Source organism: Ochotona curzoniae, unplaced genomic scaffold (assembly GCF_017591425.1).
Source record: "Ochotona curzoniae isolate NIBS_2020 unplaced genomic scaffold, NIBS_Ocur_1.0 contig_3520, whole genome shotgun sequence".
NCBI classification, from domain to species: Eukaryota; Metazoa; Chordata; class Mammalia; order Lagomorpha; family Ochotonidae; genus Ochotona; species Ochotona curzoniae.
In genome coordinates, this window is record NW_024465894.1 from 33,336,086 (window position 1) to 33,361,133 (window position 25,048).

The window sequence follows — 25,048 nt, forward strand, 5'->3', positions numbered from 1 at the left end:
AGGGCCCTTGCTCCTTTGCAGGGGAGTCTTCAGTAATATTCATTGTGCCTTTGTCTCTTCTTTTGCTCTTGGTCATTGTACTTCTGGTTATCAGATTCTTCTCCTTTGAGCAGGTTTCTAAGTTTTGTCACCTACAAGTCTACAGTTTGATTTTACTTATTGCAGTTGGTACATGGTTCTTCGTTTGCAGTCACCTGTGCTACTCTCTGCAGTGAGTTTCAGGTCTGAGTTCTTATGTTAGATATTCACCCTGGTCTCTGTGACCCCCAGCTCCTGGCTCATCATTCTCTACCTCCTGTGACATTGTGCTGAGGCTTCACCATTGTCTATACAACCTTTCTCCCACTTCCGGTTGGAGCAGGTCCCAGGATTAGGGAGATACCACGTGTCCTATATAGCTAGGTTGTTGGTGGTGTTGATTTTGCTGGAACCTGTTGGCCATTAGGTCTGGGTGCCACATGGACCTATTTTGACCTGTACGATGCTACAGTCAGTATTATTTTCCTGTGGGACCAGTGCAATAGACTGAGCTTAGTGAGTTCTTGCCAAGCTCAGTGCATGTGCAGCTCACTGCTGTCCCTGCAGTCTCAAAGCCTTTGCCACACTGTACAAAATGGCGTCTGATGTGCCACTACTAGAGTTGATCTGCTGGCCGTCAGATCTGAGGGCTACCCAGACCTATCTTGGGTGGAACCATGTTGCTGCAGTTCACTGAGTCTAAAATGAGTTCACTCCCAGCCCCGTTCATGTACAGTGCTGTCTACAGCCCTTGCCTTCGTACGCAAAATGGTGCCCGATTCGGGTGTAGGGGGAGGACTGGGTTGTGAAATCCATCCTGTGGGGCCCGGCGCGGTGGCGCAAGTGGTTAAAGGTCCTCGCCTTGCACGCCCGGGATCCCATATGGGTGCCGGTTCTAATCCCAGCAGCCCCGCTTCCCTTCCAGCTCCCTGCCTGTGGCCCGGGAAAGCAGTCAAGGACGGCCCAAAGCTTTGGGACCCTGCACCCATGTGGGAGATCCGGAAGAGGCTCCTGGCTTCGGATCGGCATAGCATCGGCCGTTGCGCTCACTTGGGGAGTGAATCATTGGATGGAAGATCTTCCTCTCTGTCTCTCCTCTCTGTGTATCTGCCTTTCCAATAAAAAATAATAAAAATGAATCTTTTTTAAAAAAAGAAATCCATCCTGTTCCCACCACCCATCTGGAACTTGCTGATTTGTCTCTGCTTTTAGTCAGATCCAACAGACCTGAAGTATGGGCAATTCTTTGGGTTCACCTCCTGAGCTCCCGGTAAATGTTGCTTCCCACCTTATTGCTGGAGGAGTTTCGGCAGCTGCTATGATTCAGATGGCCACTTGCTGAATGCTGCTGGGGTGTAGGTCTCTGCAACACTACACAGTTGTGTCAGCTGCTTTCCTGTGTCTCAGTCTCCAGGTGCCACTCTGCTGTTGTTCTGTTCTCCTGCTTGCTGGAACATGCCTTCTCTGCTTCACACCGACTAATGTTTCACTGTTTAAATGTGTCCTTGTCCTATTCTGCCATCTTGATTCTCTGAAAAATTGTTCTTTTAGCTCTACCTCAGAGTTTCTGTTAACTTTAATGGGCTTTAATTTTTCTTGCCTTTGCATATTTTTGAATTAGCCTGTCCTCGTACTTACTGTTTCTTTCTTTTGCTTGACCTAGTTTGCTTTAAAAATTACTTCCATCTTTAAGTCTGTGTTAGGACATTGAGGAGTTTGTATATTTTTGCATTATATTAAAACTGATAGCTTGAAGTTTTCATTGAGAATTTGCAGGGTAGGGGCTATTTGGTTTGTCTCTGAAGTGTTCACAAGGGAGACTGCAGGATCTGGATTCTTTTTGGCTTATGACGTCTGCACAGGAAGTACTAGGTGTCCTTTCCAAACTACACGTTCTGTCTTTGTGGCTGTTCTTGAATTTTGGTGTAGTCTGCTTCTTTTCTCCAGGCTTATGGACACTGATATTCCTCCAATAGACGTGTTAAGGTGAGAGGACCCCACAGCCTGTGTAGGCCCCAAGTCTGCAGTTGGCGTGTTGTTCAGAATGATCTAGATGTTTCTAGAAATGGGTGGTTTGTTGCTCTAAACCTCTTCTTGGGGTGGTGCAGGCCCAAATGCCCAGTTCTGTGGCCACCAGGATCACATCAGGAGCCCATGGCTTGCAGGAGGTGGTGCAGCATGGGGGCGGGTGGAAACAGAGGCCATGATACCATGTGCCGTCTGCTGCTGAGGTGGCTCAGTGAGCCACAGATGGTGCTGGCTGGGTCATGCATCAAATTAGCAGGGCCATGAGATACCAGCTGGCACCAAGGCAGGTTTAGATGCCATGTTCATAGCCACTGGGCTTGGGAGGGCAGTGGTTAGATCTACCCAGTGCCGAATTTCACAGGCCTGGCACCATGCCCTAGTCACAACCTTGGGTTTCTTTCTGCCTACTCAAGTTAGGGCAGGAGTGATTAAGGCAGCCCCTTAGCTGCCTGTGCTAGCATGAACCAGATTCTCACAGTTACCAGACCATGGCCAGTTTTGGGGGACTTATGCCAGGCCCACATGAGGCTGGTGGTATCATTTGTCAAAGTGATTCTGACCAAAAAGAACCAGCCCATTGAATGTACTCTGCCGGAGTGTGGGTGCACTGACTTGTGGGTGGAGTGGGCTAGGCTGGAGTTCCAAGGTAGAGTCCCAAGCTCACTTTGCCACCTTGCCCCCAGTGCTTGGAGGCCGTGCTGGAGGCTGCCATGGTAGTGGAAACCCTGCCATGGCTGCTTGGCTGAGAGGTCAAAGCCCACATCCGCTTCCCCCATGTCCCTCCTGCTGGGCCCAGAACTGGGTTTCCAGTCTTCTCTCTCCTCTGAGTGGAAGATGAAGCAGCTCTCAAGTAGAAGGGTAACACAGGCAACTCTTCACTCTAGGCTCCTTGGTTTACACCCCGGCCCAGCCTCCTAGGCTCTTGTGAAGGTGATTGGATCAGTGTGACTAGGGGGAAGTGGTTCCTGGAGCATCTTACTGATGGGAGCATTTTCTAAGGGTCAGAGACAATTTGAGGTAGGCAGACAGACGACTCTTATCCACTGATCTCCTCCCAGATGCCCACATGAGTGGCAAGGACCCCATTCTTTGAGCCAGCATCACTACATCCTGGGGCCTGCATTAACAGCAAGCTGGATATGGCCAGCTCGGGCCCCCCATGTGGAAAATGGCCAGCTTAGGAGGGTCTTTGGACTCGGGGTGTGTGAGAAGGGGAGCAGTGGGCTGGACTTTTCACCTGGAGGATCCCTTGAAGTCCTTCTGCTTGAATGGGATGTTGTGGCTGCAGCAGCAGGTGCAGCGCCCTTGAGGGCCAGGCATCACCTGAGGGATGGTGCAGTGGGGACAGCCCTGCAGTTTATCGCTGCCTGCTGCTGCTGCCCCTGGCCAGACAGGCAGGTTGAGGCTCAGCCTCCCCAGGCTCCCAGTTTCACACTTGCAACTGAGGATTTGTTTTCATTCTCCAGACATTACTTCCCCTTCAGCTTCAGAACTTCCTTTTTTCTCTGGGGATGAAAAAACATGCACAGGCCACCGGCTTTAAGAAGGTGTTGTGGTCACGGTTTTAGGCTAAGTCCATAATGCTCTTTTTCCTTTTTTCTTTCTTTCTTTTTTTTTTTTTGTTAAACAGATGTGATGTTTACAGGAACAGCTGATGGCCGGGTCGTCAAACTGGAGAATGGGGAAATTCAGACCGTCGCCCGGTTTGGGTCAGGGCCTTGCAGTAAGTAGGTGGCACATGGAAGTCAATTTCACTCTTGGAGCAAAAGAACTTCTGACCTTCTGGCAGAGGGAGACACGCCAGCCCCTCGCTAGCCCTGTCGGTCTGGTTTCAGTGTACTGGTCCCCTCAGAGCTCACCGCCTGCTGATGGGAGCCTTGTCGCCCCTCGGACACCGAGTCCAATCCCTGTGTTAGCTCCCCGTGTGTCAGTAAGTTGTTTACATATCCTTGAACCAGACACATTTTGGAAAACTAGAGTAGAAAAACTGGCAGGACAGACGTTTTCTTGGTTACCATTTTTTCATTATCAGATATTTTTTTGGACAAATGGTGCACTTTGATTGTGAAGTGGAAACAGCACAAATGCACCAAGTCCAAATAAAGCAGTAGTGCCCTGTGAGTGGTCCCCGTGAGACTGCTGGGAACCTGTCGGTGACTTTCCAGGCATTGTGCTGACACGCACCACAGCCAAGGTGTTGTCGGGTGGATTTTATTCTCCATGCGGTTATTTAATCTATTTCCGTTCTGTTTTGGACATAAGCTCCCACAGTGAGTACTTGAGATCAGCACCCCCTGGGATCCCTGCTGGTGACCCCACAGGGAGCCCCCCTGGTGACCCCACAGGGAGCCCTCCTGGTGACACCACCGGGAGCCCCCCTGATGACCCCACTGGGAATCCCCCTGGTGACCCCACAGGGAGCCCTCCTGGTGACCCCAGCAGGCACGCCTGTGCCTCTATTGTGCCCAGCAGGGTGTATCTGTGGGAGGGAGGGTGAGATACTTGGGCATGGGGAAGGCACAGGTGGGATCTGGAACCAGCTGCCAAGCCCTCTTGTCTGTTCTAGAAACCCGAGATGACGAGCCTGCGTGTGGGCGGCCTCTGGGCATCCGAGCTGGCCCCAATGGGACTCTGTTTGTGGCTGATGCTTACAAGGGGCTGTTTGAAGTGAATCCTTGGAAACGTACGTGAGAGCATCCGAGTGATTTCAGATCTTTCTTTATCCATATGTGTACGCGTCGATAGAATAAGCTTTGTGCAACTGAGGTTCCTGGAGACTCAGTAGTGCTTCACTTACTCTGTAAGGGTACAAGCACTGTGCTCACACCCAGTGAATGCCCCCCAGAACACTCCGTGCCATGGCTGCCTCCCCTCACACCCAGTGAGTGCCCCCCAGAACACTCCCTGCCGTGGCTGCCTCCCCTCACACCCAGTGAGAGCCCCCCAGAACACTCCCTGCCATGGCTGCCTCCCCTCACACCCAGTGAGAGCCCCCCAGAACACTCCGTGCTGTGGCTGCCTCCCCTCACACCCAGTGAGTGCCCCCCAGAACACTCCGTGCCATGGCTGCCTCCCCTCTCCCTCATGTTCCCTGTGTTGTGCCTTGGTCACGCTGTGTCAGAGTGACTCACTCCTCATGCCCGTTTCCGCCTGTCTCTCCACGTCTTCTTTCTGTTAATTGCATCTCTCTCAGTGTTCTCTCTGCTGTCCCCTTTGTCTATTCTGTTTTTCCGCTCCGTCCTCCCTCTCCCCTCACTGGTTACAGATTCGTTTCGAGCAGTATTCTCGAACGTCAGCTGTGTGTTTTCTTAGTGGATTCCCAGGCAGTGCCAACCAGGGCCCTGCAGACCCGCTGCCCGGTGGCCCCAGCTTACTGACTGAGCGACAATGCCAGTGGCCTGGCCTCTCGGCGTCGCGTTTGCTCATCCGGGAGAGAGGGGTAACTGAAGGCTGAAGTGAGATCATACACAGAAGAAGAAGAAGAAATGTTTAGTTCTATTATTTGTTTAAAATTTCATTCGTGTTTTTGACAGGCAGAGTTATAGAGAGGAAAGACAGAGAGATCTTCTGGTTGCTGGTTCCCAGCTGCGGAGGCCGGGACTCGGGCTGGGAGCCAGGAGCCTCTTCAGGCCTTCCACGCGGCTGTGGGGAGCCAAGGCTTTGAGCCATCCTCTGCTGTTCCCAGGAGCGTTAGCAGGGAGCTGGGTGGGAAGTAGAGAAGCTGGATCTTGCACTGGAGCCCAGGCATGCTGGCACCGTAGACGGTGCTTAACTCACTGTGCCATAGCACCGGACCCTTTCCCATTATTAATATTAATATTAGTATTATTGGGAAAGTTAGTGCTGCTACTTGTCTACTTAAAAGCAAGTATGTCTAACATTGTATCTTCCTCTCAGGCAAACGAATAAAACTGAAGCCATTACCTAAGACTCTTACTAGAGGATTTAAAGTCAGTTGACTTCAACAGAAACAAAACTTTCCTTCACAATCTCTCTCTTTTTTTAATGTCTTGTCTGTTTTATTTGAGAGGCAGATTTGACAGAGAAGGAGAGGCGCACAGAGGTGGAATTACCTTTCATTTGTTTGTTCACTCCCCAAATGGCTGCAGCGGCTGGAGCTGAGCTGATCCGCAGCCAGAAGCTGGGAGCCCTTTCCAGATCTCCCACATGGGTGCAGGGGCCCAAGCACTTGGGCCATTTTCTGCTGCTGCTTTCCCAGGTCACAAGCAGGGAGCTGGATTAGAAGTGGAGCAGATGGGACCTGAATTGTGCCCTAATGGGATGCTGGGACCTCAGGGAGAGCATTAGCTTGCTCTGCCATTGCACCGACCCCACAATTACCTAGTCTTAATAGAAAGCATTCTGCCTTAATGAAGTTAGTCTAGGCGCAGGTGTTTCCTGGTACGTGTTCATCTCACACTGCAGTGCCTGGATTGAGTCCTGCCTCCACTTCAGATGCAGCTCTCTGCTGATGCCCACTCCAGAGGCAGCGGGTAACAGCTGCTCAGGTGCTCGGGGGGCCCTTACCACCTGCGTGGGAGTTCTTGGCTCCTGGCCTGGCCCAGCTGTTGCAGGCATCTGGGATGGAAGTGTGTGCTTGCCTGCTCAAGCTATTTCTCTCTCTGTATCTTTTAAATAAATGAAACTTTTGAAAAATAGAAGATAAAAATGCATCACCAAGCATGAACACACTCTTTTGTTTTACTGTAAGAAGGAATACATCATCTGGCATGGAGGAGCTCATTTTAGTTTTTCCCTTCTACATGACTTAGATTGTTACTGTTTGGAAAGTGTTCTTGGACTCCAAGCCTTGCCCTCCCCTCCCTGTACGTAGGCGAAGTGAAGCTCCTGCTGTCCCCCGAGATGCCCATCGAGGGCAAGAAGCTGTCGTTCATCAATGACCTGACCATCACCCGAGACGGGAGGAAGATTTACTTCACGGATTCCAGCAGCAAGTGGCAGCGGCGAGATTACCTGCTTCTGGTCATGGAGGGCACCGAGGACGGGCGGTGAGGGTTCCCTGCGGGCCATCCCACCGTGAGCCCCTCAGCAGGCCCTGGGGTGTTTCTAGCACACTGGCAGGGGACTTGGGGAAGTGTGTGAGGAAATGGAATTCTAGGCTGTTTGTCGGGGTCGGAGCTGGGATGCAGCACTTTCGGGTTAGTGCCCCCACCTGCAGTGCCAGCACTCCATATCCGAATGTGAGTGCCGGGGCGAGTCCCAGCTGTTCCGCTTTCTCTCCAGCTCCCTGCGGATGTGCTCTGGGAGTCAGCAGAAGACGGCGCTGCCGCGGAGGCAGGAAGCCCAGGTTGCTGGCTCGTCCAGCCACTTGGGGAATGAACCCGTGAGTGGAGGAGCTGTCTCCCCCTTTGTCCCTGCCACACTGCCTCTCAAATAACAGACCTCTAAAAAGTGTGTGTTCCATGCCACAGGATTTTGAGGGGTTTTTTTTTGGCCTGAAACTTTTTTTTAAAAAATGTTTGTTTTTTGAGATAACATTTTGAATATAGTCAAAAGTGCAGTGCTCCACTAAATAGTTGAGTAAGTGAAAAGACCCTCATTTACCAGGAATGGAAACAGTGATCAATAAAAACATGTCTGTTTCACACATGGTAAAGAGGGTTTTAAAATTATTATTAGAGATTTGTTTTTTTTGGAAAGGCAGATTTACAAAGAGAAGGAGAGACAGAGACCTTCTATCTGCTGGTTCATTCCTGAAATGGCTGCAATGGGTGGAGCTGAGCTGATCGAGAACCAGGAGCCTCCTCCTGGTCTCCTATGTGGGTGCAGGGTCCCAAGGCTTCGGGCCGTCCTCCACTGCTTTCCCAAGCCACAAGCAGGGAGCTGGAAGGGAAGTGGGGCCACTGGAACACAAGCAGAAGCCCATATGGGATCCTGGTGCTTGGAGTTGTGATATTAGCAAGTTGAGCAATTGCACCAGGCTCCTCATACAGTAAAGCTTAAAATATGAAAGATCATTAAAATTGTAGTAGTAAACATTCTCTTTTTAAAGATTTAAGAGAGTCAGAAAGAGAGGGAGAGTAACAGAGACCTTCCACCTGCTGGTTCATTCCCCAAATGAGTGTAGTAGCCAGGCTGTGCCAGGTCAGAGCCAGGAGCCAGGGGCCAGGAGGCAGGGGCCAGGAGCTGTGAGGCTGAATCCTCTTCCAGGCCCTGCGTTTGAAGGCTTAGGAGGGAGAGCAGAGCCTTAAGCCCGACTGTCCCCAAGGTGTCCTCCTCCCTTTTTGGCGCCCATAGCCTGCTGGAGTACGACACCGTGACCAAGGAAGTGAGGGTTCTCCTGGACCAGCTGCGCTTCCCTAATGGAGTCCAGCTCTCCCCGGCAGAGGACTTTGTGCTTGTGGCCGAGACGACCATGGCGAGGATACGAAGGTACGTGTGCTCTTAGTGGTGCTGTCGCTTGCTTTGCTGGAGCTCCTGGTGGCCAAGTGAGATGGGACATGGCAGGTGGAGGTGATGCTGGCAGAAGGGAAGTTCAGGCTGGATGTCCTTCCTATCAGTTCTTAGTGCCAGCGGTGCTACCCTGGCGCCACCCTGGCCCCACCCTGTCCCCACCCTGTTCCCAGTAAACTACACCCCTAGGACCCTCTAGTGCCAGTGGTGCTGCCCTGACCCCACCCTGTCCCCACCCTGTTCCCACTGGGCTGCACCCTCACTGTCCCCTAGTGCTAGCGGTGCCACCCTGTTCCTGCCCTGTCCCCACCAACTTCCCTCGGGCTGCACCCCCAGCATCCCTTTTTGGTATCTATGCTGTTGCTCCTGCTGGGCCAACAGCGTTTTGGTGCTCAGTGTGAGCTTTGCCCATAAGTGAGGGGGCTGAGCTGCTCACTGCCTCTTGGGGGGCCGTTTCAGAGTCTACGTGTCTGGCCTGATGAAGGGAGGGGCTGAGCTGTTCGTGGAGAACATGCCTGGATTTCCAGACAACATCCGGCCCAGCAGCACTGGTGGTTACTGGGTAGCCATGTCTAGCATCCGCCCCAACCCGGGATTTTCCATGTTGGACTTCTTAGCCGAGAGACCCTACATCAAGAGAATGATTTTTAAGGTAATTATAAAACCTAATTAAAAAAAAATTAATTATGATTTCTTTTTTTTTTATAAACTTTTATAGCCCTTAAGCAGTCTAGTTCTGCTTAAAATTTGCTTTATTTCTAATGGCTTCTTCAGGCACATTGCATTCTGCACACTAAAAGGTGACTGACCCCTGATAGTTTCCCTCTGGGCCTCCTGCTCCTGGGGCCGTGTGAGGTCAGCCTGACCATCCTGACTTCAGGGGCTCTGTCTGCCCACCGCTCTCCTCCCTCCCACTGTCCACTTTCCTCCAGGCCTGCGCCCTCCTGCACGTTCCCTGCACCGGGGGCACAGCCAGCACAGCGCCTTCCCGTGGCCACCTGGGGATTTATTCCTCTGGCTTCCTCCTGCCTTCCCAGTGTCACACCGATCTCTTCACGCCAGGGGACTCTGTTCTCAGACCTCCTACCACACAAGATGCCTAAAAAAAAAACAATAACAAAAAACCAAATCCTCACTTCCTTCAGTGGCTGGCCATTCCTTTGACCAGCCTGCAAACACTGGTCCGGCTGCCAGCTTTTTCATGTGGGTGCGCGCGTCTTGTAGTGAGCTGTCCTTCACAGGATATGGGATTGGTGTTGTGTGTGACCAGTGACAGGAAGTAGCGTCCCCAGCCTGCCCTCCCTGGGGCCACATGTTCTGCCTCTGCTGGGACGGAAGAGGCAGACCAGGAGACCAAGGGACCAGGAGAGGGTTTGGAGGAGGCCAGCTTGGCCAGGAGGGGAGGCTGTCTCTGGAGGGGAGGCTGTCTCTGGAGGGGAGATGTCGCACGGTGCTAGCTGCTGAGGAATTCAGGTGATGGTGTGTTGCTGGTACCCTGGCTAGGTGCTGGTTCTGTCACCACCAGTTTTCCTGCTCATGGCTGCTGGTGGTTGTATGCCCCTGTCTTGAATGCAGTGTGGGCACTTGTAACAGTGTCTGGCATATGGTAGGCCCCCAAGCATGCTGTTGAATGAATGGCTGACTGTGTGGGAAGGAGCCAGCCAGCCGTCCAGGCAGATATGCATCCCATGCGCCGAGAACCTATGTGTCTGGGTGGGAGCGTGGCGCCTGCTGCATCTCCCAACTTCCTGTGCCCTGGGAAGGGAGGAGAGGATGTGAGGGTGTGCAGGGAGACAGACCCAATGCTGGGCGAGGGGCAGGAAGGGGGCAGAGAACTGTCCTCCTGAGCTGTTGTGGGCTCACATGATGGGGCCCCATCACTGTCAGATACGTGCCTTGTGTCCCCGTGAATGGAACACTGCCCTTCACCACCGTCAGCCAAGTCAGAGTGTTCCCACTGCTGTGCAGCTGTCGTGGCATCCATGCCGACCAAGTGCTCCATCCAGGAGGACGTGTGCTGTTTGCTTGTCCCGTCTCATCAGTATCAGTCTTGCTGTTTCTGAGCACCGTTCCTCGTGGGCCGCAGCACGTCCCCACGTCGGGTGGTGTCTGGATGTCTGTGATTCAGCAGTTGTGCAGTTCATCCCTGGCTGGTGTAGACAGCGGACTCTCCAGGGGCGTCCTCAGAGCCAGCTCCCAGCTTCCCACTGTATCATTGGCTCTCGTAGGAGCGGCTGTTTATCTGATGTCCTCTTATGTGGCTGTGGCCGGAGGGAGTGGCTACTGGATATGTCCCTGTCCCTCTGGGACACAGTCTTGGCTTGCCCATCCTGGCTCTGGGGCGCTCTTTCAAGGAGCCCTGGCTGGTCCCTTCTGGTGATTTGCATGCTGTCAGCCACATCATCGTGTCTAGGTGTCGTGGCTCCGCTTGGGGAAAATGTGTGTCATCCTTGCTTGCGGATGTGTATGTAACACACACACTTTGCTTGGTTGACAGTTGCCATTTGTTTCATTTGGAAGTTCAAGTCAGAAGTTCAGCCCAGCTGGACTGTTCCCTTTTTCTCCCCAGTCCTCTCCAACAAGGAGACTGTATTTACTCATTTCATCAGTTTCCCTCAATGTGACACATGTGTAGCCATTGTCTTCCTCTCATGTGGCCCCTGCTGGGGTCAGCTGTGCACACTGGGTTGTCCTCACTCATTGGCCATGTGTAGGAGCCCGCCTTTTCCCCTCAGTGGCTCTGATACCATGATCATGCCTCACCCACAATGCCCCAACAGCCTGGATCAGGTCACACCATATGGGGTAACCCTTCCCCCATACAACTCGGATCCTGTCACTCTATGTGGGGTACCTCTCCCTACATTGCCTTAATGGCCCGTGCCCCGAGGCCTCCTGTCCTGCCAGCCTCACAGACAACTGTTTGGCCTGATTGTTCCGCAGGGAGTGACGGAGTGCAAAGAACATTTGAGGAAGCTGGGCATGGCTGCACTGTGGGCATTGGCCGTGGGGAGCCTGGGCAGTGGCTGGGTGTGCAGGGCACAGAGACGCAGGGTTGTGGGAAGATGGGCATGGCTGCTGTGTGGGCACTGGCTGTGGGGCGTCTTGGGCAGTGGCTGGGTGCACAGGGCACATAGAACCAGGGACATGGGAAGCTGGGCACGGCTGCTGTGTGGGCACTGGCTGTGGGGCATCTGGGCAGTGGCTGGGTGCGCAGGGCACATAGATCCAGGGTCATGGGAAGCTGGGCATGGCTGCTGTGTGGACACTGGCTGTGGGGCGTCTGGGCAGTGGCTGGGTGCGCAGGGCACAGAGACGCAGGGTTGTGGGAAGCTGCGTGAATGTTGCTGCTGAGCACATCCAGTGGCTGGGGATGCTCCCCATTAGGACACTCAGGTGCCCCGGGGTTTGCCCTCGTGTGGGAGCCAGATGCTATCATTCAGCTGTTGCCGCATAGTCCTCTCCACTGGGCTTTTCTCTTTAAACCTTGTCAGCTGTGAATGCGGGGAGAGGGCTTAGGGTGCTCAACTTGGAGCTGCACCCCAGCATCCACACACTAAGCTGTAAGGAAAGCTGTGGGACTGGTTTGTTTGTGGGGCATGGATTTATTCACAGAACCCTTGTGGCTCTTGTCATCCTAGGACCTGATGTACCAGAATCATTCCCAGTCTTGGCTTTGGGGCTGTACGTGCCTTGGAATATATTGGGGTTTCTGGGTACTCAGCTGGCCCAGCAAAAGATGACTTGTGCTTGCTCTGCACTGGCCCACAGAGATGGGCCAGGTGGGGTTGCTCTGGGGGAGCAGGAGCCGGGGATCTTGGCTCCGTCTCGTGGTGCTGCCCTGGCCCTGGCTGTAGCTGACCTGGCTGCACTGACCAGGGACTGCTCGCAGCCTTCTCACGGGTCTCGCCTTGACTTCCCTTGCAGCTGTTTAGCCTGGAGACGGTGATGAAGTTTGTGCCGCGATACAGCCTGGTCCTGGAGCTCAGCGACAGTGGGGCCTTCCGGAGAAGCCTGCACGACCCTGATGGACTGGTGGCCACCTATGTCAGTGAGGCTCATGAGCAGGATGGGCACCTGTACCTGGGTTCCTTCAGGTCCCCCTTCCTCTGCAGACTCAACCTCCAGGATGCATAGCCGGACAGTCCAGCCCTGCGTGCTGGGCGGCATCCTGCCTGGACCAGCTGGAGCAGGGGACACAGCTCTGCCCACTGTACCTGCCAGTCCTTGGAGGTTTGGCTGGTGCAGCTCCCAAGGATGTGTGGGCCCCCGAGGGCCTCCTCTCATGGGGGCTTGGCTTTGGTTTCAGAGAGAAGCATAATGTATCAGCCAGGGAAGGTAAATCTGTGAGCCATTTTCTGTTCTTTTTCTTAAAGCTTTCTAGGTGCAATAACTGTGAGCTAGGAATCAGTGTGCGCTTTAGCAGGCTCAGGGTTGGTATATGGAGCCAGAGGAGAGCTGCCCAGGACTGCAGTGTCTTCATTAGGAAATGGGGTGATACCTTTGGGGGGGTGCACGGGGAGGCAGAGCCTAGGTGTGAGCATTTTGGGAGCTGTGTGAGCTGTGTCCGTGGGGACCTTGTGGGGTGTGTGCCCAGGGTCCTACGTGTTCCCTCCACAGTAGAGTGAGCATCACTGCCCCTTCCACCTGACACGCCAGAGATTTTCAAGGCATTTAACCCTGTGGTTAAGATGCTGAGTGGGACAGCCACATCCCGTATTGTAGGGTCCGGGTTTGACTCCCAGCTCTGCTCCTAAAGTTAGTGTCTTGCTGACATGCTACCCAGGAGTCAGCACCCATGTGGCAGACCTGATTCAATCCTTGGCTCCTGCCTTCAGCCAGAACTGTGGAGGACATTTGAAGCAGTGAATCAGTAAATAGAGGCACTCTGTTTTTCTCTCTGTGTGCCTCAAATAAAATAAATAAAAATGCGAGGAGACTCCAGAGTGGGTGCCTAGAAAAGGCTAAGTGGTCCTTGGCTCAGATGTCTTACTGGGTTTTTGTCTATAGGACTTAGGTGACCTGGGGACTCAGCAGCCGCTGCAGGAGTGTGTTCAGGGTGTCCCATGTCTCCTCTCTGTTCTGCACCTCTAGACCACAGATGTGAGTAGCACACACGTTAATATCCTGTTTGCTCTAATGTTAAGAGTCCAAGTTGATGTGTACCTTGACAAATGCGTCCAGACACTGGAATTGAGTTTGATAATAAAAAATACTATTAACAGGACTGCTCTGCTGATGGACCTTTTATGGTGATGTGGCCGAGGAGTGTCACTCTGTCACCAGTTGTTGGTAGGAGGGTGTCTTGGGACTGCAGAGCTGTTGCGTTGAGATGCGGCAGTCCTGTGATGTGCTCGGGAAGGGAAAGCGTAGGAGCCCTCTCTCCCTGGGCATCCGGCATCTCCAGGGAAGCAGGGCCGAGGCTCCTGTCCTCGGCACTGACTCCTCCTCCGTAAGTGGACCCTACATTCGACTCTTCCTTCCTGGATGTTGGTGTTTTGAAGTGTTTGAAATAATCTGGCCAGTACGATGTTTATAGGTAGTAAAGAGAACTGTTAGCTATGGTACGCTCAGAACTCCCTGTGTTGTCACAGCAGGCAGGCCAGCAGGCTTGAAGCTGGCTCGTCTTGGCTAGCTTGTAGCACCCTACAGCAGAGGCACAGGTTGGCTTTATCCTGGTTGGTTAGGTGAGCAGCTGCTGGTGTTGTCGGTCCGTAAGGCAGCAAGCCGGGTATTCACTGTATGAAACCCTTTTCAATAGCTAACGGTGAGCTGCCTAGCACAGTTATACAAGAACATTAAGTGTACACCTAATCGTTTAAAAGTGCCGGGCCCGAAGGTTGACTTTTCAGTTCTGAACAGAGAGCTTTGGCTTTTAGCGCTCATTCTCACCAGAGAAGCTGGGAAATTGTCATTCACAGTTTTCAGCGAAGGCGTCTCCACTTTGCCTCAGATGTTGATTTTGTCTGTACGTGTCATTTCCTGTGTTTCAACTGGTAAATCGGAGCAGTGAGGTGCAAACGAGAGTCTTCGCACTAGGGCTGTGTATGTTTTTGCTCCAGTGTGAGTCACTAGCACACGTGACCCATTGCCTACCACATTCTCATCACACACCTGCAGACGGAGGTCCACGTCCACTGACTTCTAAATGATGGAAGGAGGCACGGTCTCATTGCATGATGGGAGCTGAGGCTCCAGAGCTGCCCCTCACACACAACTGAACCAAGACCCCGGTACCACGACTGAGGCTTCCCAGGCTTGTGGGCCCCAGCAGGGCTCTCTGGCCTTGGCCTGGGCTGCCCAGGTCCAATAAGACCAATGTGCTAGCCTTGAAAGCCACAGCCCAGGCCTGTGTGCACCCTCTCAGAAATGCATGGCGAAGGAGCTGGCACTAGCTAATGGGGCAGGGAGCAATGGCCTGCCTAGAGGAAGCTCTGGGCACTTGGGAGGTGTTCTGGTGGGGTTGTGACTGGTTTGGTTGATTTGAGACCTTGGACCACAGTTCTTTCTGTCTGTGATCAAGCTGTGTTAGAACCCAGAGCGCCCAGCTTGCATTCCCTTTGTGACTGTTATAATAACCCGGAGTACACCCAGGCCTTGAGCACCATCAGCAGCTTGCAACGACTTTGCATCCCTGCTCAGACTTGGCAGCTCTCCCATGCTGTCGTCAGGAACAGTGGTGTGCCTGCTGTGATGGTAACCCTGTCCAGCCACTCCTCCACCGTGCAAGCTTGGTGGAGGCAGCAGGTCAGCAGGCAGATGAGGTAGCAGTGAGCTGTCCTGCTCACGGCAGCTGGCAGGCAGCTTGGATCCTGGCAGCAGAGTGTGGAGAGGAAGCCTGGGGTCGGTCGGGTGTCGTCCTGTGGGATCACGCCCTGTGGTCAGCGCAGGGGTGATGAACAATGGATTCCTTTTTGTCTTAAGATATTTTCTGTATGGTGTGGTTGGCTACGGGAGCACCCTGCTAGGCTCACTGGATCCAGATTCTGTTTCCAGCTAATGAGCTTGTCCATCCCTGTTGCTTTAAGGTGACAGAGGTCTTCGTGCTCTGAGTACTTTGCACAGGAATGTGTTTGCTGTCCAGCAGCGATGAATTTGGTATATAAAGGCTGTAATAACACGCGTGGACTACCATGATGATAAGATAGCCAGAAGTTTATTTTGCCAGGATCAGACTTTTAAAAGAAGGTTGTCAGGCATCAGGGGAGGGGGATCTGAGTCATTTACATTCCAACAGGAAGAGACAGCTCTCCAGTACACAATCGGTTCGTATAGCAAGTCTTTTATGTAAATCTGCGGATCAGGAAGCTTCCTGTCCATTCATCTCCATGTCAGCTGCTCCCGGGCCTTCCCGGGGAGATTCAGCTAGCTCGTTTGCAAAAGGTTCAAGATGTCCTCCTATGGGGCTGGAGAGGGGCCCTCTGGTGCCAGTGCTGGGGCCTTGGACAGTCTGTGCTTGGAGCCTCCTGGGCCCTTCAGACGTTGGAGCTGCTGCCTTTGCTCTGGCACCCCATCCCACTGAAGCTCCAGGCTTGTATTCCACTACCCTCAGTGTCCTCCCTCCACATCCCTTGTGCAGCCACGTCTGCAGTGGGGCTCCCCTCCTGCCCTCCCGCACAGGGGGAAGCTGTGCCAAGCCCTTCTGAACCCTCGGGCCTCATGGGCAGTGCAGAGGACTCTGGCCAAGAGGGCCCTGGTGGGAAGGGAGCACTGCCTTCCTTGCCAGTTCTTGCCCACAGTCCTGGCCGTTGTCTGGCTGCTGGGGTCTTCAGGTTTCAGCCAGCAGTGAAGGGTTGGCAATCATTGCAGAACTTCATGGGGAGCCCCTTACTCAGGCCACTTGGAGAGCGGAGCCCCTCACAGCACACACCTCCCATGATGACCCCCCCCCATAAGTGGGAACACACAGCCTTGGCTTCGAGGTGGTCAAGCTCTTGACTCAGCATTATGCTTCCACAGGAGGTCATGGTGGTCTGTAGCATGCTTGGCCTCTCCCTTCATCCAACCCAGTGCCAAGTGCTACCTCAGGCCCAAGATGGATACCTGGGCCCTCAAGATGAGGCTCGGAGCCCCTTTCCCATCCCTCAGGTCTGCCTGTGTCTGCTGTGGCCACAACTCCAGTTATTCCCATTGGAGAATGCGATCCCCTGTGTGCAATCCCCTGTGAATCTAGGTGCAAAGCATTAGTGAAATAGTTAGCTGGAGGAGAAAGTGCGACGTGACATGTTATCCGTGGGTGGGGTCCCGCCCCTCCTGTCCTGGCTGAGCTGTAGGGATGCCTGGGCTCCTCTTGTGCGTCTGTCACAGCCGTGGTCTTGCCTAGGAGGCGGGAGTCAGTGACAGTACAGGACGGGCACCTCCACGCTCTGGAGCCAGGGGACGACCCAGACCTCAGCGTAGCAGTGCAGGGTCTGCAAGAGACAAGGGCCCAGCTGAGAGCTCGCCCCCAGCTGATGCTGCAGGTGCTGTTGGCCCCTTAGAGCGTCTGTGTGCACCGGTGTGTGTAAGTTGGTGCTAACTCCCACCATCACCTCCCTGTCGCCCTGTGTCATGGTGCTGCAGGAATGCAGGAGGTGATGCTGGGGGGGTCCAGGCCCGAATCCTACTCATCCCTACCTTTTCCAGGGTGTGGTTGGTTTGGAAGTCACAGTTGTCCAGCCGAGCATGCGAAGTCTTCCGGCAGATGGTTCGGCCGAATTCCACCTCAAGCATGTATTTGAGGCCTTTGACTATCTGCAGAGCATACGTGCTGGTGTTACAAGCCTGGTGGGAGGGCGGCAGGTTTGTGCACACACCAGCCCAGGTGTCCCGACGCAGGTGAGGTGGGGGAAGGCAGTGTGCCACAGCCCCTCATCCCCTGCCTATCGAGGTCAGATCACTTCCGCCCAGAACTCTGCACTCAGAGTTGCCTTGGGGTCGCCCTGTGTGTTGTTCCTCACCTCCTTGCAAAGGCAAATTCCTGCCTATCCTCTCCCTTCCTTCTGAGACCCAAAGAACCTGCCCGGCACTGACATACCTGCTGTTTCATCATACCTGCTGCCTCCCTCCCCCGCCCATCCTGTGCCCTTTCACCCATTCCTGAGAACCACATGTTTTGAATTTCAGGAGAGCCTTCTGGGGCTGGAGTTGTAGCGTAGTGATTAAAGCCTCTGCCTGCAGCTCCAGCACTCCATATGGCACTGGTTCAAGTCTCAGATGCTCCACTTCTGAGCCAGCTCCCTGCCAAGGCATCTGGAAAAGCAGCAGAAGATGGCCAACCCATGTGGGAGCCCAGAATGAAGCCAGGCTCCTGGCTTTGACCTGGCCCAGCATTGGTCAGTGTGGCCATCCTGGGAGTAAAATACATGGAGTCTCTCTGTTACTCCTCTTTCAAAATAAATAAAACCAAATCTAAAGGGAGGGAGGGAGGAGAGGTAGAGGATGGAAGGGAAGAAAGGAAAGGGGAGGGGAGGGAAGGAAGGAAAAAGCCATTCTCTAATTGGTGGAGTGACCTGGCTCATGTTTCGCCTTGGCCCCATCTCAGGTACAACAAGGTCATCTCCCCCATGAGCAGGGTTCAGGATGACCTCCTGTCCTCCTTGACGGGCTGAGCTTCGGCCTGACCACCCTGGTAGACAGTGCCTCAGAGGGCACTAATGCTGGAAGGCTGAGCCCAGAGCCACACGCCTGCCAGCCTTCTGCAACTCGCTTCTGACCATAAGAACCGGTTAACACAGCCAAGAACAAAGCCCTGCAGAGTGGGTGCTGCTGCAGCCCTTCTCCAACCACTCCTAGCCCCAGCACATGCCTAAGGCACAGGCTTGCCCCCTGTCCGGATTCCCCAGGCAGCCCCTCTGGCTTCCACCGTCATGCCTCCAGTTGCCCGTGCTGACGGTGTGTTCTTGGAAGTGGAGGCCAGCTGTGCCCTGCGCAGCCCATCTGGTGGGAGACCACTGGGCAGTGCCTGAGTCTTTCACATTTGTGTGTCCTCTTTGAGGGTGGGAGTGGGACAGTGGACTGGAGGCAGAGCAGGGAGGTGGGGCTTGGGGGTCTGGAGAGGGGCAGGGAGACCTATGGGGCTGAGGTTGGGTGAGGCAGGGGTGATGGTCTGGCAGTGATGTTCTCAAGGGCGGTGCCTTCATCGGGTTCTCCCTACAGCCCTCCCGCCTCTGGGAACCCTGTTTACGACTCCATCCCTCTCCCTGTGGGCTCTGGGCCTCAGAAAAACACAGATTCTAGTCAGCATTGGCCCAGGGCCTTTGTGCTCAGTCTCGGCCCAGGCGTCTGAGCTGGCGGAGTCAGGGATGGGGGTGTGGGCCGCGGCTGCTAGGCTGCCCAGGGCCACTCACCTGGACCAGGGCCCTGCTGATGCGGGACTCCTTGAACAGGAAGATGTCATTCGTGCAGTTGTTGAATCTTTCCACACTGTGCCTGGCTGCCGCCAGGACTCCGGGATCGTCTGTCTTGATTGATTCAGGGAATCCTGGCCTCACATCTGAGTCACGGTCTTGGGAACAAAACACTGCAAAAGAAAAGAGAACAGGATGGGAACAGCGATGCTAGATGTCGGCAGGGGCCCTGCCTTGGCACCTCAGGGTAGGGTGGTGGTCCATCTCCCTCTGGGTTCGCTGTGGTCCCCATTGCCCCCTTTACCCCCAACAATGCACTTGCTGTCTTTTCCTCTGGCTGCTCCATGCACCAAGCCTGGGACCAGGTGCTGTGGGTCCCCCAGGACCTGCCCACCACCTGCTGACTTCCAGCCCCTGATCAGGAGATGCAGGACATACCCCTGTCCCTGGCAGCAGGGCCTGTGGGCAGGACACGGCCCGGACTGTTTGGAAAGGTCAGCCTGCCTCGCCTGCAGACCCTTCAGCTTGTCCTGTGTGCTAGAGTTGACTTGGTCCTCCCTCTCCACTTGTCTCCCAAGATTCTTCGAGTCCATGCCCTTCCTAGGGCTGATGGCAAATGTCATTCCACAGCCGGACAGCAGGTGGCTGTGTTTCTTTGCTCTTCCTGTAACAAGGAGGCCCATGCTTGGCAGAAAGATAGGGAAATAGCCCGAGGGGTGCTTCCGGTCCAGCCTCATTCCCCAGCATCCGTGCCAGAGCCAGGGAGAACCTGGACCTCAACATCGCTTCGACTACTGGCTGGCCGGCTGGAATCTGCGTTTGGAACCCCTGAGCTGCGCGCTCCCTCGTTCAGCCCATTCCCAGCCCTGGGCCCCTGTGCTGGGCACACAGATGCTGTGTCCTGCACAGCAACAAGCAACAAAGGCAAAGCAGTGAGATGCAGGAGTCTGCGTGCAGGGTTGTTGGTGGGGCTGCTGGGTCTGTAGGGAGTCAGTTAGGCCCTGTGGTCAGTGGAGGGCTGGGTCCCAGCACTCGGAGACCAGCACAAGCCAGAGAAAGGGCCTGGGGAGCTGGACCAGGTGTGATGTCTGCTACTTGAAGTCGTACACTTTGGGTTTTGATACAAAGAGGAGATGGTTGAGTGTGACTAGTCCTCATGTTTTGTACAGCCAAAAGCAAATGCTGCTGGCTTTGGCCCTGGGGTGGCTTTCTCAATATTTTTCACTTTTTTCTACTATGAACAACTTGTATAGTTAATAAAAATTTTTGAAAGTTTGGGACATTTTGACAAACTGGGGAGATGGGTAAGGGAAGGTTTAAGTTTGTGATTCGCTAGGCTCAGGGTTGATACATTTTCTGAAATACCAGTGTGGTTGTCTCCCAAGGCAGTTGCCGCCCAGGGCTGCCATGGATCAGGTTGGAGCTCATTCAACCAAATGGGAATGTCCCTTCTTGGTGGCTGGGTCCACATTTTAAGTATTGGGCTATGTGGGCAGTGGCTGCTGGGCTGGGCTGTTGGGGCCATTCACCTCTGCTGCCTTTGACGTTGAGCCCTGGGGTGAGGGCTTCCCTCAGGGAGGTGGGACTGAGTAGCAGGAAGTAGGGGCCCCAGTGCAGCAGCAGCAGTCCTATGGTTAGACTTCCTAAGGAGAGGTTTCCAGGGCTGTGCTGTGGTAACACGCCACAATCCCACTGTGATGGGGTCTCAGGTGCCTCAAGCTTTCACGGGTGCTGCTGGTGCAGGAGGAGGTGAGGCCCAGCTGGCTCCTGGACTTTGAAGAAATGGAAGCTTTGGGGAGAAAGAATGAATGCAACTGCGGAGGACAGAGCTGGGGACCCAGTGTCCCCCAACTCCAAAGGGAGATAGCAGGCAATTATCAAGGTTTAGGGCAAGGAGCCAGAGGGACCCCTGTTTCTTAGACCTAAGGCTTAAGTGCAGTCTGCAGGCTGGCCAACTCCTTGTCTGGGTGGAAGGAGGTCAGGGCTGGAGGGCTTAGAGTAGTGCCCTGGGCAGTGAGCGCCAGCTGTGCATACATCACTGATGCAGGGTGGGATGGGAGCGGGGGCAGTACACGTGCTCCCATGGTCCCAGGGCCTGGTGTTGCCTGTGGGTTATTCTCAGCGGCCAGGTCCAACATTGCAGGCATTGATAAGGTACTGTCAGGACACAGATGTGTGAAATATGGGGAGCTGTGATCATACCAGCATTGGGGTTACCATCGCCTTCCTAGCTCCTGGACTTGTACCAGGGACCCAGGGCAGAGGGGTCCCGTGAGCACCAGGGACTGAGGGCAGAGGGGGTCCCGTGAGCACCACTGACCGAGGGCAGAGAGGGGTCCCGTGAGCACCAGGGACCGAGGGCAGAGGGGGGGTCCCGTGAGCACCAGGGGCTGAAGGTACACTGAAGTCCCATGAGAACCGGGGACCGAGGGCAGAGGGGGTCCCGTGAGGACCAAGGACTGAGGGCAGAGGGGAGTCCCATGAGAACCAGGGACAGAGTAAGGATTAGAGTGGAAGGTACAGCAACCAGAACACTTCTTGATGATAAAAAATGCTGTTTGTTAGGGTTGGCACTGTGGTACAGAGGGTTAGACTGCTGTGTGGAACACCTGTATTCCCTCTGAGTGCTGGTTCAAGCTGCTCCACTTCCAATTTAGCTCTCTGCTGATGCACCCGGGAAAGCAGTGAAGGATGGCCCAAGTGCTTGGGCCCCTGCACCCACACGGAGACCCATATAACGTTCCTGGCTTTTGGCTTCACCCTAGCCCAGCCCAGCCCTGGCTCTTGTAGCTATTTGGGGAGTGATGTAAGAATCTCTCTCCCCCTTTCCTTTCCATCTCTATTTTAAATAAATTAACAATGCAATTCCACCACACCAGTGGCAGGTGCCTCCTGCTGCACCCCCATCCTGTGTTTCTCAGCATCAGGCCTTGCCCTCTCAACATTTTCCACCTGGGTGAACTCTGCTTCATTTACACATGATGACTATTTGTGTCCGTGGACCCCTTACCAACAATCTGAGATCTGAAGTGTGATCCTGGGCCCAGTGGGTGACCCCAGAGCTTGGATCTGAAGTGTGATCCTGGGCCCAGTGGGCAACCCCAGAGTTTGGATCAGAAGTGTGATCCTGGGTTCAGTGGGGGACCCCAGAGCTTGGATCAGAAGTGTGATCCTGGGTTCAGTGGAGGATTCCAGAGCTTGGATCAGAAGTGTGATCCTGGGTTCAGTGGGGGACCCCAGAGCTTGGATCAGAAGTGTGATCCTAGGCCGAGTGGGCGATCCCAGAGCTTGGAGATATGGGTGGCGATGCAGCCGTCACTTGGACACAGAGTAGAAGAGGGTGCAAGCTTGTTCCCCTCTGACACCACCTCTGTGCCAGCCTTCGTCCTGAAGGCCTGCCTGGACCAGATGGTTGCACGTGCGGTGGGGAAGGGATGGGTTCTACAGAAGCCACTACAGGTGAAAAAAAAAAGGAAAGAGGAAGCCATTTTCCTTTTTCAGGAGGATTTAGAGGTGGCTTGGGCTTGGGGGAATCCCAGTGTGTGAAACCCCTAGCCCTCCCCAGAAGGGAGGCCTTCTGGTGCCCTGGGCTGAGGGCCCCTCATTATGGGTGGGTCTGAGTGGCGCTGAGATCCTGGAGAGGAAACCTTTCCAGCCGCCCCTACTGCCCTGCGTCTCCCGGGGCTGTGCCCAAGACTGGGGTGACAGGGAGTAAGTGTCCAGCAATGACTCTTCTCAGCCTGCACATACCCTGCTCTGCTTCTGTCACCTGACACCCCCAAAATTCTGGGTTGGGTTCCTTGCTGGTCATTACACGAGCTGTGCTCTGGGGTCCCCGGTTGCTAAGGAGCCAGTGGGCTTGTGCTTTAGTGGGAGGAATCCTGGCCCTACCTTCTGGCTGCTGTGCAGCCTTGGGTGAGGTGCTTAACCTCTCTGAGCCTTCTCACCTTCATCTATAACCAAGTGGCGGTAGTGAGGGTAGGGTTACTGGGGAAGTGGTGGCATGCACGTCACAGGTGGTGGTGGCGATGAGAATGGAGAAGATACCACATGTGGCACACTGGTTATTGGGTGCAGGAGAGGCTCCTCCAAGGGTAAGCACTTGGCCCCATTAGAAGATGGAACATCACCACCAGGAGGGTGGGCTGGCGCAGTGGTCCCCAGGCCCGCTCACCCCTTCTTTGTCCTTCTGAGGTTGCAGGGAGGCCCCCATTCTGCAGGAGAGATTGTCTCTCCAGGCAGGCTTGGATAGAAAAGCAGGTGACCCCTGACCCAAGGTTCCTGGCTTGTCTGGAGGGGGAGGGGAGGCAGCTTCCTGAAAAGCGGAAGTTTCCAGGAAGACAAAGAAGCAACGTTCCCCTCCCCCCCCCTTGTAACTGACGGCAGCTGCAACTGTGTGAGCCTTATGGCAATGTCCTGTGTCCTGGAGGGCTTGGCAGCACAGTGTGTGGAGGGCAGGGAGGGGAGCTCAGTGGAGAGAAGCCTGATGCTACAGGGGTTGGCCCTGGGCGTCCATGCAGCTCTGCTTCTCCTCCAACCAGCAGGCTCTGGGATCTGCTGTCAGCTGCAGCGGGCTGTGTGGAGTACAGACCCGGGTTGGGGCCCAGGTTCCCAGACATGGCTGCAGCGTTGGCTGCCTGGCTCACGCAGACGTCCTGGACCCCTCAGGCTCAGCAACCCTGTTCCCTCCACCCACCAACCACCTCAGGCCCGAGGGGGGAGGTTTGTGGTCCTGCTTTATGTGGGTGATGGTCTGAGCCTTGCAGCCTCTCCAAGGCCCCACAGCTTTGATCTAAGGGCGTCTGAGGTCCCCCCAACCTCTGTGGGGACTCCACCTCCTCCATCTGAGAGTCGGAGAGTGGGTCTGAAGGGGGAGGCCCAGGCTAGCCCTGGCCTGGGAAACGGCAAAGCCTGGCCATGCTGACACAGCCCAGTGCCCAGGGGGCGCCACCTGCAGCCTCGTACCTGCCTTGTGGGATGGCAGAACTTGGAGAAGTGGGAACGGTGAGTGGGTGGGTAGGAAGGCAACCGCTTCAAGAGATCTGGCTTTGAAGCTCTGCTTGTCCACTGCGCATGTTCAGCTGCCACCACACCCTCACCCCAGCTCACTGCTTCTCCCCTGGAGCACACCGTGGGGTAGTGGCTCAGGGAGGTGGCAGGTAGGGTCAGAGCAGGATGGGAAGCAGAAGCCTCCGCAGAGAGGGGCCCTGGCCCAGCAAGCTGCTGGCTTGGCCAAGAGCGGGCTGCCTGTTTGCTTGGTGTCTGCTCCCTGGCCTGTGCCCCTTCACTGAGAGACGCCCCCCCCAAGTCACAGCACCCACCATTCACCCCCCTCCTGGGGCCAAAACTGAGGCAGAGCCCACGTGCCAATGCCACCTGATTCCATGTTTACCCAGCCTGGGGGTCACCCTTCATCTGGTTGTTCTTAGTCTCTGGGTGGTAGAACTTGAGCAGGTCACAGCCCCGTGACACCTGCTTGGCTGCCCCCGTCTGTGGCTCTACATTCATGTGGGCATCTGAGGACACCGGCCAGCCCCTTCTGTGTAACTTGGGCAGCTCACCTCTCAGCCCAGCCAGCTTCTCTTCCCCTCCCCTTTCTCTTCGTACTTTCCCTGATGTCCAGGGGCAGACTGAAGAGTCCCTTTGGTCAGGTGAGGCCAGCAGACAGGCAGGGATGCCCTTAGGGGGACCTGCGCAGGGTGGTTGTGTCCTTGGTTGGCTCCGGTTCCCACCCCCGGGCAGATCTTGGGCTTCCTTTAGGGGCTGCACAGTCCCAGGTGGGGAGGAAGCCACTGTGGTCAGCTAGTCTAGGGGTAGCAGTGGGGTGGCCAGGGAAGAACCCTCTTACCTGGGGAAGGGGCTGCAGTGGTGTGTACCATGAGGCAGGAGATGGCAAGCAGCACCCCAGCCAGCCACATTGCTGAAGGATGATGGGCAGTGCTGGGCTCGAGTGTGGGGAGCGGAGTCCACCCTGCCAAGTACCCCGCTCCCCCAAGGCCGGGGCTGGGCCAGGGCGGAGCTGGGGACGCCTGCATTTCGGCGTGGTTGGTGAGGAGTGGCTTCTTGTTGAGTCATTTTGCTCACAAGCCCTCCCCTGGCCACCTCTGTAGGCCACACCGTCAACCGCTTCCTTTACAAAGTTTCCAGGCAGCGACGGTTTGCTGGGGGGTGGGGTGGGCAGGAGAAGTGAGGCCTGACACGGAGCCCTGTGCTTGCTGTGCCCATCCCAGGCACTGGCAGAAAGCTGGTGTGTGCAGAAC

The 25,048-nt window shown here is 55.0% G+C and overlaps 2 protein-coding genes across 2 annotated transcripts in view; one reads left to right on the forward strand and one right to left on the reverse strand.

Moving 5' to 3' along the window:
- LOC121157050 (adipocyte plasma membrane associated protein) overlaps positions 1-15,087 on the forward strand; it is a 36,414-nt gene extending 21,327 nt beyond the window's left edge. Inside the window, exons 4-9 of the mRNA XM_040981036.1 lie at positions 3,677-3,769; positions 4,613-4,729; positions 6,881-7,055; positions 8,305-8,439; positions 8,920-9,112; positions 12,388-15,087. Of these exons, the coding sequence (XP_040836970.1) occupies positions 3,677-3,769; positions 4,613-4,729; positions 6,881-7,055; positions 8,305-8,439; positions 8,920-9,112; positions 12,388-12,597 (923 nt within the window). The 3' untranslated portion in view covers positions 12,598-15,087. The remainder of the gene's footprint in view (positions 1-3,676; positions 3,770-4,612; positions 4,730-6,880; positions 7,056-8,304; positions 8,440-8,919; positions 9,113-12,387) is intronic.
- A 510-nt stretch (positions 15,088-15,597) lies between these two features.
- On the reverse strand, positions 15,598-24,789 carry CST7 (cystatin F). Its single transcript, XM_040981037.1, has 4 exons — positions 24,637-24,789; positions 18,789-18,961; positions 17,077-17,193; positions 15,598-16,871 (listed from the first exon to the last, which is right to left on the reverse strand). The coding sequence occupies exons 1-4, from the start codon at positions 24,704-24,706 to the stop codon at positions 16,794-16,796; spliced, it is 438 nt and encodes a 145-aa protein (XP_040836971.1). The 5' UTR covers positions 24,707-24,789; the 3' UTR covers positions 15,598-16,793.
- Positions 24,790-25,048: the final 259 nt, after the last annotated feature.

Bases quoted from the DNA above. Each gene is read 5' to 3' on its own strand.
- CST7 (XM_040981037.1), bottom strand. From the start codon at position 24,706: ATGTGGCTGGCTGGGGTGCTGCTTGCCATCTCCTGCCTCATGGTACAC. The intron at 17,194-18,788 runs GTGAGTGGCCCT...TATGCTCTGCAG, and splicing joins TCAGCAGGGCCCTGGTCCAG to ATAGTCAAAGGCCTCAAATA. The intron at 16,872-17,076 runs GTAGGGATGAGT...TGTCTCTTGCAG, and splicing joins CCAACCACACCCTGGAAAAG to ACCCTGCACTGCTACGCTGA.